A 17548-nucleotide genomic window follows, 5' to 3' on the forward strand; every position below is an offset into this window, starting at 1 on the left:
ATCACTGATGACACCATCGTCAATCACAACTATGAAAATAGAATCTTTTTCCTAATGTGCTTTCATGTGTAGCCTGACAATTTTTCCCCTACACATTCCAAGAGTGCCTTTGGATATATCCATCCTATGTTAGGGTGGGAGCTGAGCCACTGTATAGAAAGAGACCTGGAGAAGAAGGTGATGGGGCCTGAGATTGAAGTGCATTATTTTACCCTAACATTCACAGGTAGCCAGCTATCTCAGAAAAGCAGTGCAAAGTATTCCTTGCAATGCTGTTTTACAGACTCAGAACAAGTAATGGGCATGTTATCTAACACCTCTGCCTATGTATAAATTGAGATATGCCACTAAAAAAAAGAACACACTGGAAAGGAAGATGCTTTCCTTTCTTTTGCATTTTATGGTTGGGATAAGGTAGAGGGGTTACAGTTACATTCATCAGGTAATGGGTACATTACTACTCCAAGCTTGATATCCCTTCTCATATTTTGTCCCCTTTTCCCTCCCTCATCCCCTCCCAATCATCTTATTTTCCCCCTTCCCTTTCCTATTTCAAATAATCAAATAAGTGTATTACAGTATACCAGATAACAAAGATACAGTAACCACATGAGATTAACCGTAAGTGGAAAAAAGAGAAAAGAAATAACTTCATAAAGTACATTAAAACAAAAATCACAATACCTCAAAACCTATATACATATGCTCATATGGGATGAGACTAAACAAAACGTACTCTAGGTTATGGAAACAGGAGGTTTATCTTTGTGATTGTTGTTCTTAATGTACTATGTGAAGGAAGATGCTTTCTATAGCGAGAGCCAGGATGTAGTCAGCTTCAGTTCATCATGACAACTTGCCAGTAAATACTCGGGGGGAACCGAGTGAAGTAATTCAATTTGGACCCATAGCTCACCTGCATGAGAATTCCATCCCAGACCCACTTAGTCAGAAACTTTGGAAATGACATTAACAGGGTTCCCAGGTACTCCTTACACCCCCAGAGAACTATAGCAGGCCCCAAGCTTAGGACCTGTGGAGTATCTGAGTAGCATTATTCACAGTGTTGCTTGGGGCCATTTGCATAAGATCTTTATAGGAAGTTTGCACAATGGACAATTGTGCTCCATTGCTATGAGTAAGGTAAAGTCCAAGAACAATTGGATATTCTTAAATACACATTTTGTTAAGCATTAAATTTGATTGCTAGGCCCAATATCACATGTACAAAGAGACTCGGGGATAGTGCCCAGGCTCTGAGTTCCAGCCCCGTAACTAACAAAATAGAAAGAAAGAGAGAGAGAGAGAGAGGAAGGGAGGGAAGGAGAGAGGGAGGGAGGGAGAGAGGGAGGGAGGGAGGGAGGGAGGAAGGAAGGAAGGAAGGAAGGAAGGAAGGAAGGAAGGAAGGAAGGAAGAAAGGAAGGAAGGAAGGAAGAAAGAAAGAAAGAAGGAGGTAGTATCCATTGGTGAGCTAATAAATATTAGAGGAGGCAAGACTGCCATATTTGATCAACAAATAAACACTAAGGCAATTTATAAGCAAATGCTAACCTCATGGTATAAAATCTGAAACCGGAAGTAGACATGAGAAAGACTAAAAATGAATGAGGGTTGCAAGAATCAGGGTTGTTTTGTGGCGCTAAGGTGTCTTGAGGTGATCAGAAAGGCTGAAGATTTGACACTCTCCGGAACTCCATTCCTCATGGACGGCTGTGATGCCATGCTGCACACACTGTGGTGGGGAAAAGCTGTGTCAGCATTTCACAGTCTGCAGCAAGACTGGAGCCTGCAGTCATCAGCTGTAGAGGGAGGTCGGCTGGGGGTGCCCCGGGCTCACTCTACCCGATGATTCCCTAGGGTAGCAGTACTGCGTCACTGGTGACTCACTCTTCTCTTTCGGCACAAAGACTTCAGGGCCACCCCAGAACAGTGAAGCCCCTGCTTTAGTGAACATGCAGCCATGCTGCTAGCTCCCTAAGGAGCTGGGTCAGCTGAGCCCATCTGCAACCCACAAGCTGGATCTGAGGGATTGTCTTGCCATTCGTTCTCATGCTTGCCTGTTACACGTTTTAGGTCCACGTTTACCAACCACTGTCTTCTAGACTGTCATGACACTCTCACTCTTCTGGTATGGAAGAAACAAACATTGTAGACCCCCCCCCCAACACACACACCTCCTGGCCTCTCCTCCCACCAGAACTTAGATGGTTACTCTCTCCTTAGTTTTGCAAGTAAGCATTCCCACATGTGTCCTAAACACAGCAAACACATCTGTTTATATTTACAATTGATAAAGGGGCAACTCTGGCTGGTCTAACCCTCCTTTCTCAACCACAAACTTTCATCAAGGACTTCTTTGAACACCTCCTACAGAATGCCAGGTTGGCATTAAATGTGCTCAGCATGGGGAGGTGTTTGGCTTGAGGATCTGTGGGATCCAAAGGGTTAAGATCAGCTGTCCTCCTCCCGATGCAGCCTGGGTTTCTTCCTCTGGCAGATCTTTGCTGCAGACAGCTCCTGGGCTTCCCTGGGGCCCAGCACCATACCATGTGTGTCCCCTCCAGTCCCCCTTCTGTTTCTAGTTTCAGCCATGCGAACTCAGGAGAAGGCTGAGATGCCCCCTCCCTTTGTGTGTGTGTGCGTGTGTGTGTGTGTGTGTGTGTGTGTGTGTGTGTGTGTTTAATGAGATCATCACCCTGTCCTGTTGATTGTGCAGTGAGTAGACACAAACGCACAGCTCCTGCCCACGGTGTCTCTCTCCTTTTCTCCTCTAAAGCTGGAGTTTAAGGTATGACTAAAGTGATGCACAAAAACAGTCACGCAAATGCTTGATTTTATAACCACATTTGGCAGGCTGTGGGGTGCCGTGGTTTGATACAAGTCCCACTTCATTTCCTCCCCTGAGCTCCCCGAAGTGTGATTGCCCACCGCTAGAGTTCACCAGGGAGGCCTTCACAAAGGCTGGTAGAGGATGAAGGAAGCCAGAGACATCGCTGTAGCTTTGGTCAGTGCTGAAAACACGATTATTCCTGCCATCAGGAGAGCCTGCCTCTCTCCCCTCCACGTTTAATCACTGTGGTGTCAAGCCCAACATTTAAAGTGCAGTTGAAATAAGGCTAATCTTACTCAGTAAAACTCCTTTAGCCAAGCGTCCTGAAAGGAAACCTGGAATATTCTGGAGTAACTCTAAAAGTGAGGGTACGTACAAGCCACTGAATCATAAATAGGAACTGCTCCACCTCAGCTCTCCGCAAACTAGCTCTAGATTCATGGTGTGGATTTTCAGTACAGGAAGACAGGGGATCTCTTCGGGGAAGGGGGGTTTACAGCCCCACCTTCTCCTGCATGACAGGTGATCTCTGGTGGAGCTGGTCAGTAGAACAAGAACAGAACAGAAGCAAAGGTGTGTGTGTTGAATAGTTGAATGGTTAAGGGAAATGTGATTTATTTGTTCTACAGCACATATCAACTTTTTGTCTCTTATGCCATTAAAAATTGTTCATGGGGAGCAATCAGAAAAACTGCTACTTACTTAGCAATTTTGTGACCTTGGGAAAAATACTGGCCTCCCCTGTCTGAGCCCTGGAGTCTCTTCATCTGCACTATGCGTGCCACAGTATTTTCCTGACAGATGACAGAAAACATCAAAGTCTTGTACATTTCAAGAAGTGAGCAGGAAGGATTTTTGGAAGTCTTTGCCATAAAGGAGTGATAAATGCTTGAAGCAGTCAGTATGGTGAGTCTGGTTTAAACAGTAGGCGATATAAATATGTATGGAAACATCATGACACCCAGTTCATGGATGGAGTCTTATATTTATTCTTTCCTTTTCCAACTTTCACTATAAATGTGGTATACAGAGGAGCTGCCATTTCCTAAGCCAGCAGTTTTATATTTAATTAAAAATACTGACCTTGTAAGTTTGTTAATAAAATTAGAAAGGGAATACTTTATCTGTCAGTAGCACACTCCCGACTTATCACATCTCTGATTAGGAATACATTAGAATGGTTAATATGAATAAACAAAAATAATCAGAGAAAAATGTCAGCTCCATTCTCCTCTTGGAGCTCAGTCAAGACTCCTTTTCCCAAGCTTGTTAACATTGTCTGGAGATTGTTCTGTTACCGTGGGGATCCCACGGCACATGAGAGACTTCAGATCTCTCTTTTCCATTGTGCCTTCCCTTCTTATTGTATGAGCGCCCTTTAGAAGAGCAGGTAAGAACCTGCCGCTGGTGCATCACTTGGGAATCTTGCTCAGAGCACACATCCATGTCCAGAAACTCAAGAAATCTGTGTCTCCACAGGAAAACATAGATCTTGTTTTTGTGTTTATGCATGGACCCTTTGTGGTCACAGCTCCTGTGAGCCGGCCTTGTGCTCGGGTACCTGTGGAACAAAGGCTGATGTCACAGCTGGACATCTGTCCAGATCTGTGATTGGCAAGTATATCCTTATTAAAATGCCTGGAGAATTCCTTATTGCTATTACTAAAACATGGCAGCCCTTTTCTTGTGTTAAAATGACATACCACACACACACACACACACACACACACACACACACACACACCTTTGTGTGTTTATCTGTATATCACCCTCAAATGTCTGTAACTTGCTGACTACCTCATAAAAAATGGTTAGCCCTCCATCTCTTTATTGAAAGAGTGACTGAGCATGGCACAGGCTTCTAGTTACCTGGTAATGACAAATGGACTTCACTGAGCTGTTGTTTCATGAGAAGTTATAGCCTCAGTCGTTCTAGAAGTCTCATTGGAAGCAACAGAATCCCCCTAAAAGACAGCTGTGTGGGGAGAGGCAGGGATGACTCTTTTTCTCATGGCAGTTTGATTGATACTGCTGATAATTGTTGGTGCTGTCGAGATTATGATTTACTCCTCACGCGAGTGTTCACGTGTATCACGGTCTTCAGCCCATGTCTTCAGCAAGAGTCCTTTAACCATAGTGCTTTGCATGAAGAGATGAAAGTTAAACAATAAGATATAAGCCTCTTTTAAGCAGGTGGTACTTGAAGGATTCTGTGCCTTTAAATACTGCCCTGGATGGCCTTGTTCTAATTTGTCCGATTTGAAATGATTCACTAGCTTACTGGTACTGCCAAGCCTGTGCTATCACAGTGCCAGCCAGGGCTAATGTGGCCACCAGTGCCATCGTCCCCTGGAATCGCCTTTGATCTTTCAGGCCTTACGTGGACTCAAGAACATTCTCTGGGAGCACTGAATTGCATTTCTACTCCTACGCCCTGTTAACCAGCTGTGTGATCTTGACCAAGACTCTGCATCACTCTGTGTCCCAATTTTTCCATCTTCAGGGAGGATCAGAGCCCCCACCAACACAGTACTGCCCATGAGTGGGCACTGGCCTGCCACTCGTAGAAGCTTCCTTGTGAAGCAGCCCCTTAGAGGAAGCTATCAGACAGCAGCACGTTTTATACACTCTCAATAATTCTCACACCGACCCACTCTGGAAAGGAGAAATACTCGTTGCTCCCAGATGAGAAAACAGAATTACAAAAGCAAAGTCAGCCAGGCCTAGAATCCTAGCTACTCAGGAGTCTGAGATCTGAGGATCACAGGTCCAAGCCAGCTTGCACCGGAAAATCTAGGACACTCTAGTCTCTAATTAACCACCAGAAAAGCCTTCAGTAAAGTAGTGACTCAAGTGTAGAGTGCTAGACTTGAGCAAAAAAAAATCTCAGGAACAGTGTTTTGAGCCCTGAGTTTAAGCCTCGGGACTGGTACCAAAAACAAAAACAAAATAGCTTGAGCAAGGCTGTTGTGCAGAAAGTGGAAGAACAAACATTTAGATCCAGCGTAGAGGATAACCAAGGCCGACTCTATCACCACATACGTAGTGTAGTCTCTGGTCCAGCTGGTCTTTAGAAAGATAGTGAAATGGAAGAGCATGATGATGGGTATATGGAAGAGTTTGATCAAAGATCCTCCATCTCTCCCACCCCCACACACCTCCCCCAAATTACCTACTTCTATTCTCACATACATACCTTGAATATTATGATTGTGTTCCCGTCTTTTCCCTCTCATCTGTCTGACCAGCCTCCCCTTGACCTTCCCCATTCGCCATAACCAAAGGCCATTTTTAATGTCACACAGCAGGGTTGCCACCTGCAGTTCATTGAGGCCTGAGCTGGCACTGGAGGAGAGCCCACACAGCCAAGAAGAACGTGGTGAGGGTGAAATAATCTCTCAGGAGCAAAACTACCCCACTGGTGTTTGTTTAAAGAAGGAGATGATTGGCCTTGTGGACCACTAGGCAAGGAAGAATTCAGGCTCCCCGGATGTGGGGTTGATGAGCTGCCCTGCCAGCACGGCAGACCACGGCTTGGGTTAACCAAATTGAATCAAGATGACTTGAATGGGGAAGTCTTTAGACGCTGTGATTTGCCACATCCACTAGGGAATCATCACAGTTATTCAAAGAGAAACAAACTGCCGTGTAGCTTGACCGTCGACTCATCTGGAACATCTGGGGAGGTTGGTAGACACCGCTGCTCTGGACTCAGGGTCAGAGCTCGGGTAGTAGTAACCTGGTGGGGCCACACTGGTTCCAGGGCAGAATCACTGGTGATATATTGGATCTGAGTGGGGGGCTGAGTGGAATTTAGATGCAATCAGGGTTTTGAAATGAGTTGGAGGTTAAAGGCTAAACATGTAGTACAGTGGACTTCAAAGTACACACATCAACCTTCTAGTTTTGTTTTACCTTAACCTAATCATTGAGGAAGCAGTGGAAAAGCACAGATTAAGGGGTATTTGATCTAATACCTGAGCAATGACATTTCAAAAATATCAGTGCCAAGGACAGCAGAATGACCCAGGCTCAGTGTATTTAAAAAGACCTAGAACTGGTTTCAAGCACATGATGTGGGGTTTTCTTTGGCCATAGACCATTTTATATAGGATAATTAACAAACAAATGAAATGATCTGTAGATTATACTAATGTCGCTGTTCGTTTCCAAGTTCATATTTACAACTTTTATCAGATATTTCCAAAAACGTGTATGTGTGTGTGTGCATGTTTTGTGTGTTTTGTTTTGTTTTGTTTTGTTTTTGCCAGTCCTGGGCTTGAGCTCAGGGCCTGAGCACTGCCCTTGGACTTTCTCAAGGCTAGAGCTCTACCACTTGAGCCTCAGCACCACTTCCAGCTTTTTTCTATGTATGTGGTACCGAGGAATTGAATCCGGGTCTTCGTGCATGCTAGGCAAGCACTTTAACCACTAGGCCAAACTCCCGGCCGTGTGTGTGTGTGTGTGTGTGTGTGTGTGTGTGTGTGTGTGTGTGTGTGTGTGTGTGAAAGACAGTCTGGATGTGATGACGTAGTGGCATTTGGGGAATCAGACGGTACATATACAGGAATTCTTGTGCTTTGTATTCAAACTCTTCTGTAACCTTGACACAATACCGAAGTATAATCTCAGCAATCCAAAGAGTGGCAGAGGACTCTTTAGTGTGGAGCTCTTTGGACTTACACATTTGTCCTTTTGTGGGTGACTTGGCTAATATCTTTCGTGTGCATGAGAGAGAATGGGTAGAAATTGACAAGAGGTTGCCTGAAGGTTGTCAGATATTTCTTATATACTAAAGGAAATTTGAGTGTGATCTCTAAGCTAAAAGATTCCCCAGCCTCCCACCCCTAATGCCCACTCCACCCTCAACACTTACCTCCACCAAATGGCTCTCCTTTTAGCTCTCAGAACTGAGTCTCTTCAACAAACCTGCTCTTTAAATAGCTAGTGCCCAATCAAGCTCACCTAAGCCAGCAATTCTGGTCTCTTTTTTTCTTCTGTCTTCAGCACTCCATCATAAAGATTAAGAGTCCTCCTTCAGAAATAAAAAAAAATCTCTTTTCTCCTGTAGGTAAGGTGGTGAAATGGGAAGAATGACTATGCAGGGCAAAAAAATATTCAATTGAATATTACCTTCTTTAGCAATTTTCTTCTCACACCTACGAGCTCCTCCTTTCACTAGCAAAAAGAAAAAAGAAAGAAAGAAAAAATGAGAAACACAGATGGAGAAAGATGTTCTTTATAAACAAAAATAAAAGGTACAATTAAATATTATTTTCCATAGATATATAAAATAAGTGGATGAAACAGATGTTCTGGTCACAAAGGTCCCCTGTCTCCTTTGGAGAAAGGGCCATGTACCCACACAGTGCACAGAAACCCATGGTAGGTGACTGCATCCCCCAGCTTGCCCCAGCTGACACTGGTCTCCATGGAATAATTACAAATTCCCCTCCACACTCCAAACATGCTACTTCGATCCTCTACTTTTAGAAGGAGCCTTTGGGAGAATAATTTATTCCAACAAGGGTATTTTAATCCAGATCCTTGGACTTTAGAATAAAAAAAACTGACCATTGGGGATAAATAACTATGTGGAGATTTGAGTCCATTTGGCAGAGAGAGATATATAAATAGAAAGCAAATGTATCCCACTAATGAAATGATAAAAGACTGGGGAAAGCAGAGCCACAATTAAAAGAGGACAACTTTGCTGATTTTTTTTTTCTCCTCAACCCCTGTTGGAAATTACTGGGTTTTTTGTTTGAGTGTTTTGCTTTGTTGGATAGAACAAAGCCAATTTCCTGCCTTGTCCTCACGGGCAGAGTCTTGTACCCTCAGCTTGACTTCATGTTCCATTATTTGTTAAGATCTTAATAACACGCATGTCTACTTTCCAGGTACCTCCCAGAAGCTGTCCCTGTGTGCCTCATCCATTTTCAGCCAGCTGCTGTCCATTTCCAGCTTATACAATCACACACACACACACACACACACACACACATACACACACTTCTTAATTTGCTCATTCACCTGGGAAGTACCGGTTCCATCAAGATGAGATAAATTTTAGCTGATGCTCAGCCAAAAGAAAGATTTAATGCAGCCCTGAGAGTTTCCAGTGCAATTAAAAAAGTGCAGTTTAAATTTATGAGCATGGGGGATGCCTCTCCCAAACAATGGCAGGCTTTCGTGTTTAAAGTACTCCCCAAAGTAGTATTTTGTGGGAAAGTTTGTGTGAGATCTGAGACAATGAATGAGACGGTGTCTAGGCTAACATTTAAATGCATCCCCCTAGTTTTAGGTAGATGGCTGCCTCTTTTCAGGAAGTAACATTTATATCTGGGAGTCATGGAGCCCAGTCCAGTGGCCACATTCTATGATCCTAGTACCCTATTGATTCTGTTGTGGGCAGGCCTTCTACTCACAAGTGTACTGCGATCAAATACACTCAGCTATACTCTGCCATGGCCCATTACCGCAGAGCATTACTATTTACGTCCTGTAATTGCAGGCATTGTCCCTGTGAGACGATATCAGCTCACACCTATAATCCTAGCTACAAAGAAGGTTTAGATTGGAGGATTATGGTTCAAAACTGGCCTGGACAAGCAAGTCCATGAGACTCTTTATCTCCAATTAAATATCAAAATGCTGGAAGGAGAGCTGTTGCTCAAGTGCCCCAGGAGAGGTACAGAAAGAGGGGGGGAGGGAGAAAAAGGGAGAAGGAGAGAAAGGGAGAAGGGAAGGAGGCAGGCAGGCAGGAAGGAAGGCTTATGCTGTATTACAATAGCCAGTAGAGTCAAATCTTGATCCCATACTTGTTTTCTTCTCCAACACATCAAACCTTGAGCCTACGTATGTTTTTTTTTTTTAATTCATCTCAAATTCTCTTCATTTGGGAAAAGAAGACAGGTACTGAGATGGTGTGTTGCTCCATGGATATCCCATTTGTGAAATATCAAATCTTCTCTATCTGGGCCATCTTCCTAATCCTATGTGACAGTTCGCAGGTGTCATTTGCATGGAATGCACATGAGAGGTAGCCAAGCTATGAGAGAAGGGTAGGGAAGGGCCTGCTGTCAGCAGAGGTCTTAGTTCAGTGGTTATTCCGCGGCACTTAGTCATGGATGGCCTCTGACAGCTTCTCTTTCTCAATTACAAAGTAGACGATCCTGTGCCAAGCTAGCAAAACAGCATTCATGGTCTTTAGTGACCAGATGCTAAAAGAACAATAGTGTTTTCTTGTTTCCTCTGGGTGGCTTTGAGCAAGTCTCTGGGAGAAGATAGCCGAGCCCAGTCCAGCCTTGGAAAACCTACCAACTGTTTTGCACCATGATTGTGTGCTCATTTAGAGGTGTAAAGAAATAAACTCCTGCGCATGGACTATAGACTCGGATACAAAAGCAATGTGCCCAATGATTTGGGGGACTATAAAGCACTATAGAGTATAAAAACCTTAGTCCTCTTATTTTAAAACTATAATCTTAGCTGCCTTAGCCTTTGTCTTAGGCACAACAAGATTTTATCAGTCAATCAGACTACCCCAAGTGGTCAAAATATCAGACATGATGATAGGCCGTAAAGGTGGTGTTTAATTCAGCCAATCAAACTTCTCCTACCTAGTCCCAGCTGCTGGCCCCCAACCTCCTGGTCTGGACTGCTGGGCCGTGTGAAAAGGACCACGAAGTTGGTTTCTTTTCTTCGTTATCCTAGCTCCCATGTCTCCTTGGGTCTCTCTTTTTACTTAAATCCGTGCTCTTCTTGAAAGAACTCAGAAGTACTGCCTGCCTGGAGCTTTGGGGCACCCTCTGAGATGGTGCTGGAGTCTCGGCCTGCCATGTCACACAGCTCATCCACTCCACCATTTGGGTGTGAGCAGTGTGGGGAGGACATTCCCAGCCAAGCATCTGTGCCTCCCCACGTCTCTCAACTTACTTGGGGCCAAGAATCCTGCCCTACGTTTCCAGGTTTTGACCAAGGTCAGGCCCAGAGCCCATACTCAGACCACTCCAATGGACAGGAATTTTTCAGTCTTCTCTTTGATGGGAAAAACTGTCTATGCAAATAGACCCTTGACCTTCCAGCTGGAGCACCTGGTTTTGAAGTCAAAACCCAAGACACCGGCGCCAGATATGGTACATCATACCTGTATTCTCAGCTACTCTGGAGCTAGAAGGAGGAAAGCTGTGACCAAAGACTGGGCCAGGCAAAAAGCAGACCTCAAGAAAACAAACTAATGAAAAAAAGCAGGGGGTGGGGGATGAAGGCACAGCTCGAGTGCTAAGGCAACTGTCCAACAATTGAGACTCCCTGAGGTCACTCCCCACTCCCAGAGCCAAGAACGTACCCTATTCCTTTTTTTTGCTCCCCAATTGAAGTTAGATACTCCACATTTAGCTACCTAAATAGAGTGAAGGCTGCAAGGAAAGATATCCATTTATACATCACCCTGCAAACACAACCGGATGTTCCAAAATGCAAGTTCTCCAGCAAAAATTTTACCTTGAGCAAAACTTGGCAGGTCCAACACCTTCTTGTCTGAACAGAGTTTGATGTGGATAACTGACAGGAAATCAGGCAAAACACTGCTGGGAAGTAAGTGATAAAAATAAACACAGTCCCCATCTTTCTTGCTGCTCCTCTATGTGTCACATTCAGCCAAAACTCTCCTACTGGTCTTTCTCGGCAACTTCTTAATGCAACTGTTCACTGGGCCAAGTGAGCACAGGCCACTTTTGCCCTTGGAACCAAGACCAGGGCTCAGGCTATTCAAAAAGGAAGCACGCAAAACATAAGATCGTATTTCCTTCCTCTGAAAACGTCTTATAGCTCTCTAAAGAGAGGAAGTCGTGATTAAGTCAACAACTATCTTTCCTTTTAGGAAAAAAAATGTCTGGGCCATAAGGGATATAGTTTTTCAACAAAGTTAAAGGTATTGATTATCTCTCCTGTACACTGCAAGAAGAAAATACCTTAATCCTGAGAAATGTACCATTCTACTTACGTCTCTTCCTGTAAATAGCCCACCCATTTTGAAGTATTGCGTAAGATTTGTGTTTTTCTCATATGACCAAGGTTAACATAACCAAAATAAAAACATCAGCTGGATGCTGGTGGCTTACATCTAATATTCTAGCTACCCAGGAGGCAGAGACCCAAGGATTACAGTTCAAAGGCAGCCCAGACACACAAATCTTTCAGACTCTGACCTCCATTTAACTAGCAAAAACTAAAGCCAGAAGTGAAGCTGTGATTTATGTGGTAAAGCTCTAGCCTTCCACTTAGAAATCTAAGCAGAACATGAGGCCCTGAGTTCAAGCCCCAGTGCTGGTACACGAGTACATGCACGTGCACGCGCCTGCACACACACACACACACACACACACACACACACACACACTTAACCTCATCGAGGCAAGACAACTAGCTTCTTAACTTTTCTCTATCTGAAAATTAGAGATAGTCCAACTACCCCTCTATACTTCAGAGAGTTATAAGTATCAATGATTTAATCAATGCAAAATAGTAGCTACCACATGTGAAAGCAAGGTAAAAACCCTGAAGAACTACTCATACCCCTCAAGGTCCATATCATTCTCCTTTTTAGTAGCTTTACCCCAAACACATTTCCATAGATGACACCAAAGGGAATCTTAAATCCTATTCCCTTGTCTTCAGTAAAAGAAAAAACCAACGTCTGAAAGTCTATTCTCCTACTTGCTTCCCTTGGCTAAAAAACAGCATGGCAGGGGATATCCTCAGACTGGGGCTGGGGACAGCACACCGGGCATGGGCCCCGTTAAATGTTCTCCTGGCTGTGGGTGCCCCACTAGAGAGAACCCAACCCAGGCCTATGTGGGCAGAGAAGGGCTGCTTTGCCCGTGTCTTCCATAGCTCTTCAGTTCTGAGCCGGGTGTGCCACTGGACCTGTGCTTCTAAGACAGCGAATCCAACGTCATTCCCAGAAGCCAACAGCACACCTCCATTACAGCTGTGTGTGGAATTGAGGGAACTAGCACAGGTGAAAACTGAGGTCCTTCCAATTCCTCCCTTCTAAGTTGCTGGAGTTCCAGGCATGCACCACTGTACCCAGGTTTCTTTCTAAGGAAATAGGCCAAACAAATGCCATAAAGTAAACTTGGTTACAGCAAAGCTTTGGGAAAAGTAAATAAAATTGAGTGAGATAAAGAATTCTGGTAATTATCTTCATGCTGTAAGCCTGATGCTGCTATCATTCTTTTTTAAGTACTACTTGGTCTTAACCAATCAGAACGTACCTTAGAAGGATGAGAACAGGGGCCCTACATCTCATGGGGCCTGAGAGAGCCTGGATCCTCAGTTCTGGGACCCTTGTTTAACACATAGAAAACATTTTCCACGATGAGTCCTCGACACAGTATTACTTAGTTACTAGTTCATACATATCCAAATGGAAATTTCTTGCTATACAAAGTTGTGGTCCAGGTCCTGGAGTGTGGCCTAGTGGTAGAACACTTGCCTAGTATGTACAAAGTCCTGAGTTTAATTCCTTGGCACCACATACATAGAAAAAAGCCAGAAGTGGTGCTGTGGCTCGAGTGGTAGAGTTCTAGCCTTGAGAAAACCCAAGGACAGTGCCCAGGCCCTGACTTCATGCCCAGGACTGGCCAAAAAAAAAGGTTTCAGTTCCAGAATGATTCTGTTAGCTACAGCTAGAGCCAGTTTTGTTTTTGTAAAGCTACTTTAGCTTTGATAGATGTTGACCAAAATGTTTCTGTTTGGCATTTGAGTATTAAATGTGTATTAGGTTGACACATTCATTTCTGCTTCAAATCTCAAGGAATTTCAACACACAAAATTTAATTTTAGGTAGTTTTATTATTAATATGCATTATATTTATATTACTATATTAAGATTAGGGTAAACAGAACCTAAAAGAAGTACAAAAAGGGGAAGAGGAGGAAAAACGTCAGTAGAACTATCATTAGGGAAGTTAAAAACTGTGCACTTTCTTTTCCAATTTAATGATGGAAGGGAGAAGATGGCTCTCTTTATACACGAGACACATGCTATTCCATTTCACAGAGAAAATAAAGATGGATGCCACATTGCCTTTGAAAAGCTGACTTTGATGAGATGCCAAGTTGAAAAAGGGCTGGATTTACATTTTAAAATGTCTGTCTCCAAAAAGACATGATACGGGGCATATTTAGGATTTAGCCTCTTAGCTTAACGTTTAACTTCCCGAAAAATGTCCTCATCAGATGATTGACAGCTCTGTATTAGAACAGAGGCTTTTCTTCAATCTTGAGGAGCTAGAAAGCCCTGGCTTTCAGAGGCTCCTCTCTTGCCTCCTGGTCGCATCATGCTATGGTGCTGTGCAGACAACTATTTTCTTGAACAACACTCTTTCTCTACTTGTCTCAGTGGAGCCCTCAGATTTCAAATGAAATGTAGGCAATGAAGCATGTAGGCAATGTAGTCGTGAATATTGGAAAGGAAGGAAGGAAGAGAGGGAAGGAGGGAGGGAGGGAGGGAGAAGAAAAGAAAAGAAAACCATGCGATGCTGTCAGAAAAATAACATTTCCTTTACATCCCCTCCAATTCTGTGAGTCATTTGATAGCAAGTTCATTCCTGAGGAAATGTGGCTGAGAACCAGCTTTACTTCTGTCGTCCTCCTCAGCCTCTGATGGGTGTCTGGGAAGGTTTTGTGGTGTTCGTTGTCTATCTTACCTTCTTTTTTCTTATATAACTTTAGAAGCCATATTCGTATGGCTTGAAATGTGGGACACAAATAAGTAATTATAGGTGACCGAAAGTAGGCAGACTTGGGGAAGACAGCAGAGAACACCCTCAAATTAAGCAGTGCATGCCACTGTGCTTCCCAACGCGTTTGGGCAAGAATACCGAATTCATTGAAAAAGAGAACAAATCAAATTCCAACACTGCTCACATTTTTGACATTTTGTGTAATTATTTTCTTCCCGCCACAACCTCAGTCAGGCCTGGATCATCTACCTTTGTTGATCAAGTACTTCTTTCCAGGTCTGGCTTGGGTCACACACCCACATCTCAGCCACTTGGGAGGCAGAAATAGGAGGATCGCAGTTTGAGGCACCATCTGGAAAATAAACTGAAACCAAAAGGGCTATAGAGACATAGGCCATGAGGCAGGACTTCTGCCTAGCGAGCATGAGATCCTGAGTTCAAACTGCCACTTTCTTGTTTTTACGTATCCTCTTTAGATACCTCTTTTATCCTTATTGTCTTGTTAGTTTAATTACTACATTTATGTGAGTATCAATCATTTGTGCAGTCAATTCATTGTACATCAGTTAGTTGTAGCCTTTGACATGAACTGGGTACAAACATAAAATCACCCTCTGGACTCCAAGTACCTCGACTTCTTTGGCTTTACCAACTGTCCCAGCAGGTGACCGTCGCTGCATCTACCTAGACTTCCTGGCCGCCTTCTGCACAGCTCATCTCCACTACATGTACGTTGCTCAGAGCCCTTCATTCACCCAGCCCCCACCTCTGTTCCTCACTCTCCATCCCACCAGCCCCTTATCCAACCTCTTCTTTCTCTGGAGTCCATTACTGTGTGTGTGTGCGCGCGCGCACCCGCCAGTTCTGATGCTTGAACTCCGGGTCTGGGTGCTGTCCCTGAGCTTTTTCACTCAAGACTAGCACTTAACCACTCGAGCCACAGGTTCACGTCTGGATCTTTAGTAGGTTAATTGCAGCTAAAAATGTCCTTGACGTTTCTACCTGGGCTGGCTTCCAACCTTGTTCCTCAGAGCTCAGCCTCTTGAGTAGCTGGGATTACAGGTGCTAGCCAGCACCCAACAGCTCCATTGCCTCATCATCATCATCATCTTCAGAGTTCCATTTGTATGTCTTATCTAATGAGTCTGTAACTTGACGGTTCAACTTCAGAGTCTTCTACTTCACAATGGTGGTGTGAACGTGATCTGCACTTGGAATTTTGAGTTCTGACCATCTTCCAGGCTGGTCACAGGCAGTGTGATACTCCTTGGAGAACCTGAGCAGGGAGCCCAGCCTCTGGCCAGACTATTGCTCAGGAAGTGAAGCCATCCGAATCCTGCTGTGCAGTGAGATGCTGAGTTGCGATGTTTGGAACGCTGGGTGTCTTCAGTGCATTTTCTGTCATTGTGTGTGTGGGGCTGGGGATTGAAGTCAGGCTTTGTGCTTGCCAAGCAGGCTCTCTGCCCCTGAACCACATTCCTTTGGGCTTTTATTATTTCCCCAATGTGCCTATTGAGACCCAAAACTTTGCAGAAAATGTAGGCAGTTCCCTCTGGGCTCTGCTCTGTTTCACTCTCGCAGAACTTCCTAAGTCATCAGGAGGCCCCGCAGCCCCCAGCTCTGGCCTTCTTCCAGTCTCCTGTGACCCTATGGCATTCTACTTTTCCTCACAACCACTCATAGTTCCTTATTTATCATCACATTCAATCCCACTCCGGTTGAATTCAAAGTGAATATTGAATCAAAATCTTACATTATTGCTTTGTATTATAACGCTATGGCTATATTGCAGGAATGAAATCATCAGAAGGTCTCTGTGAATTAGTGCAAGGCAAAATTAGCTGCAGGTTAAGGAAAGTGAAGCGAGAAAGTTATTTCTGTTCCACACAGGCACTTGGAGACCAAGGCACAGAAAACTCTGACAGGTGGACCTCGTGCAAATCTTCAGTTCCTCATACAGAGCATGTGTCTTCTGCAGAGAAAGACACCAAAATTCACGCCAGGGCCTTTGGCTGCCTTTTGCAGCCCACCAGTACTTATCACAGGTCACTGCCTAACTAGAAAGGTTTGGGGTATGTGGTAAGCCCTTATTTCTAGTGAAGAAAAGAACCCCAGAGACCAATGGCCATGAAAACACACACTTACTATCCCTGACATTTTAGAGTTCATGAATGCCTTTGAGAATCTGATTGTTGCTATGAGTTTTCTCTACAGGGGCAAAAAAGAACACAATATACCCAGAAATACTGGACATTTGGATAGCATCCATGTACTTTGAGCCCTAGTTATCAGCCCTCCATAGATCTCTGGTCCAGACTGGGACTCCTTCCTCCGAATCCACAGCCATGCTTCATGGCTGGCCACAGAGCAAGAGGTGCAGAAAATGCATTGCCGCTTTTAGCTTTGTCCAAACAGATACCACTTATTTTCCAGATCCATGAGCAATAAGTTTCCTTCTGTGTTTTTTTTTTAATTAGGAAAAATTTGAGGGGCTCTTCCGGACTTATGATGACTGTGTGACGTTCCAGCTATTTAAGAGTTTCCGGCGTGTCCGAATAAACTTCAGCAATCCTAAATCCGCCGCCCGAGCCAGGATAGAGCTTCATGAAACCCAGTTCCGAGGGAAGAAATTGAAACTCTATTTTGCACAGGTAAGGTCATTCTTCACCCTAGCGTTTGCCCCATGTGTCTTTTTTTTTTTTGCTAATATTTGCCTTTCTAAAATATCAGTGGAGCCCTTTAAGATCTTTATTTTTGTAGTCTATAATTAGTCAATTGAGATATAGATCCAGATCAATGGGGCAGCTTGTGATTTGCAGAGCAGCCCTGGAGAGCTGCCAACCAGAGCTCTTCTGGGGACAAGTCAGACCACCTTACTGGGGCCCAGGGTTCCTCATTGGCAAAGACGGAGTGGGGGTGGCACATAGCCCACACCATGGCTGTGAAAAGCGAACAAATTGTTGTG

At 44.1% G+C, this 17548-nt stretch overlaps 1 protein-coding gene across 5 annotated transcripts in view; it reads left to right on the forward strand.

Moving 5' to 3' along the window:
* The window catches only part of Rcan2 (regulator of calcineurin 2), a 143291-nt gene that overhangs the window by 114882 nt on the left and 10861 nt on the right, over positions 1–17548 (forward strand). For all 5 annotated transcript variants that reach the window (XM_090355535.1, XM_090355534.1, XM_090355537.1 and 2 more), the window contains one exon: positions 17061–17234. In XM_090355535.1, coding sequence (XP_090211661.1) covers positions 17061–17234 — 174 coding nt within the window. The remainder of the gene's footprint in view (positions 1–17060; positions 17235–17548) is intronic.

This window comes from Megascapheus bottae, chromosome 22, assembly GCF_031878675.1.
Source record: "Megascapheus bottae isolate mThoBot1 chromosome 22, mThoBot2.hap1, whole genome shotgun sequence".
In the NCBI taxonomy this organism is placed as follows: Eukaryota; Metazoa; Chordata; class Mammalia; order Rodentia; family Geomyidae; genus Megascapheus; species Megascapheus bottae.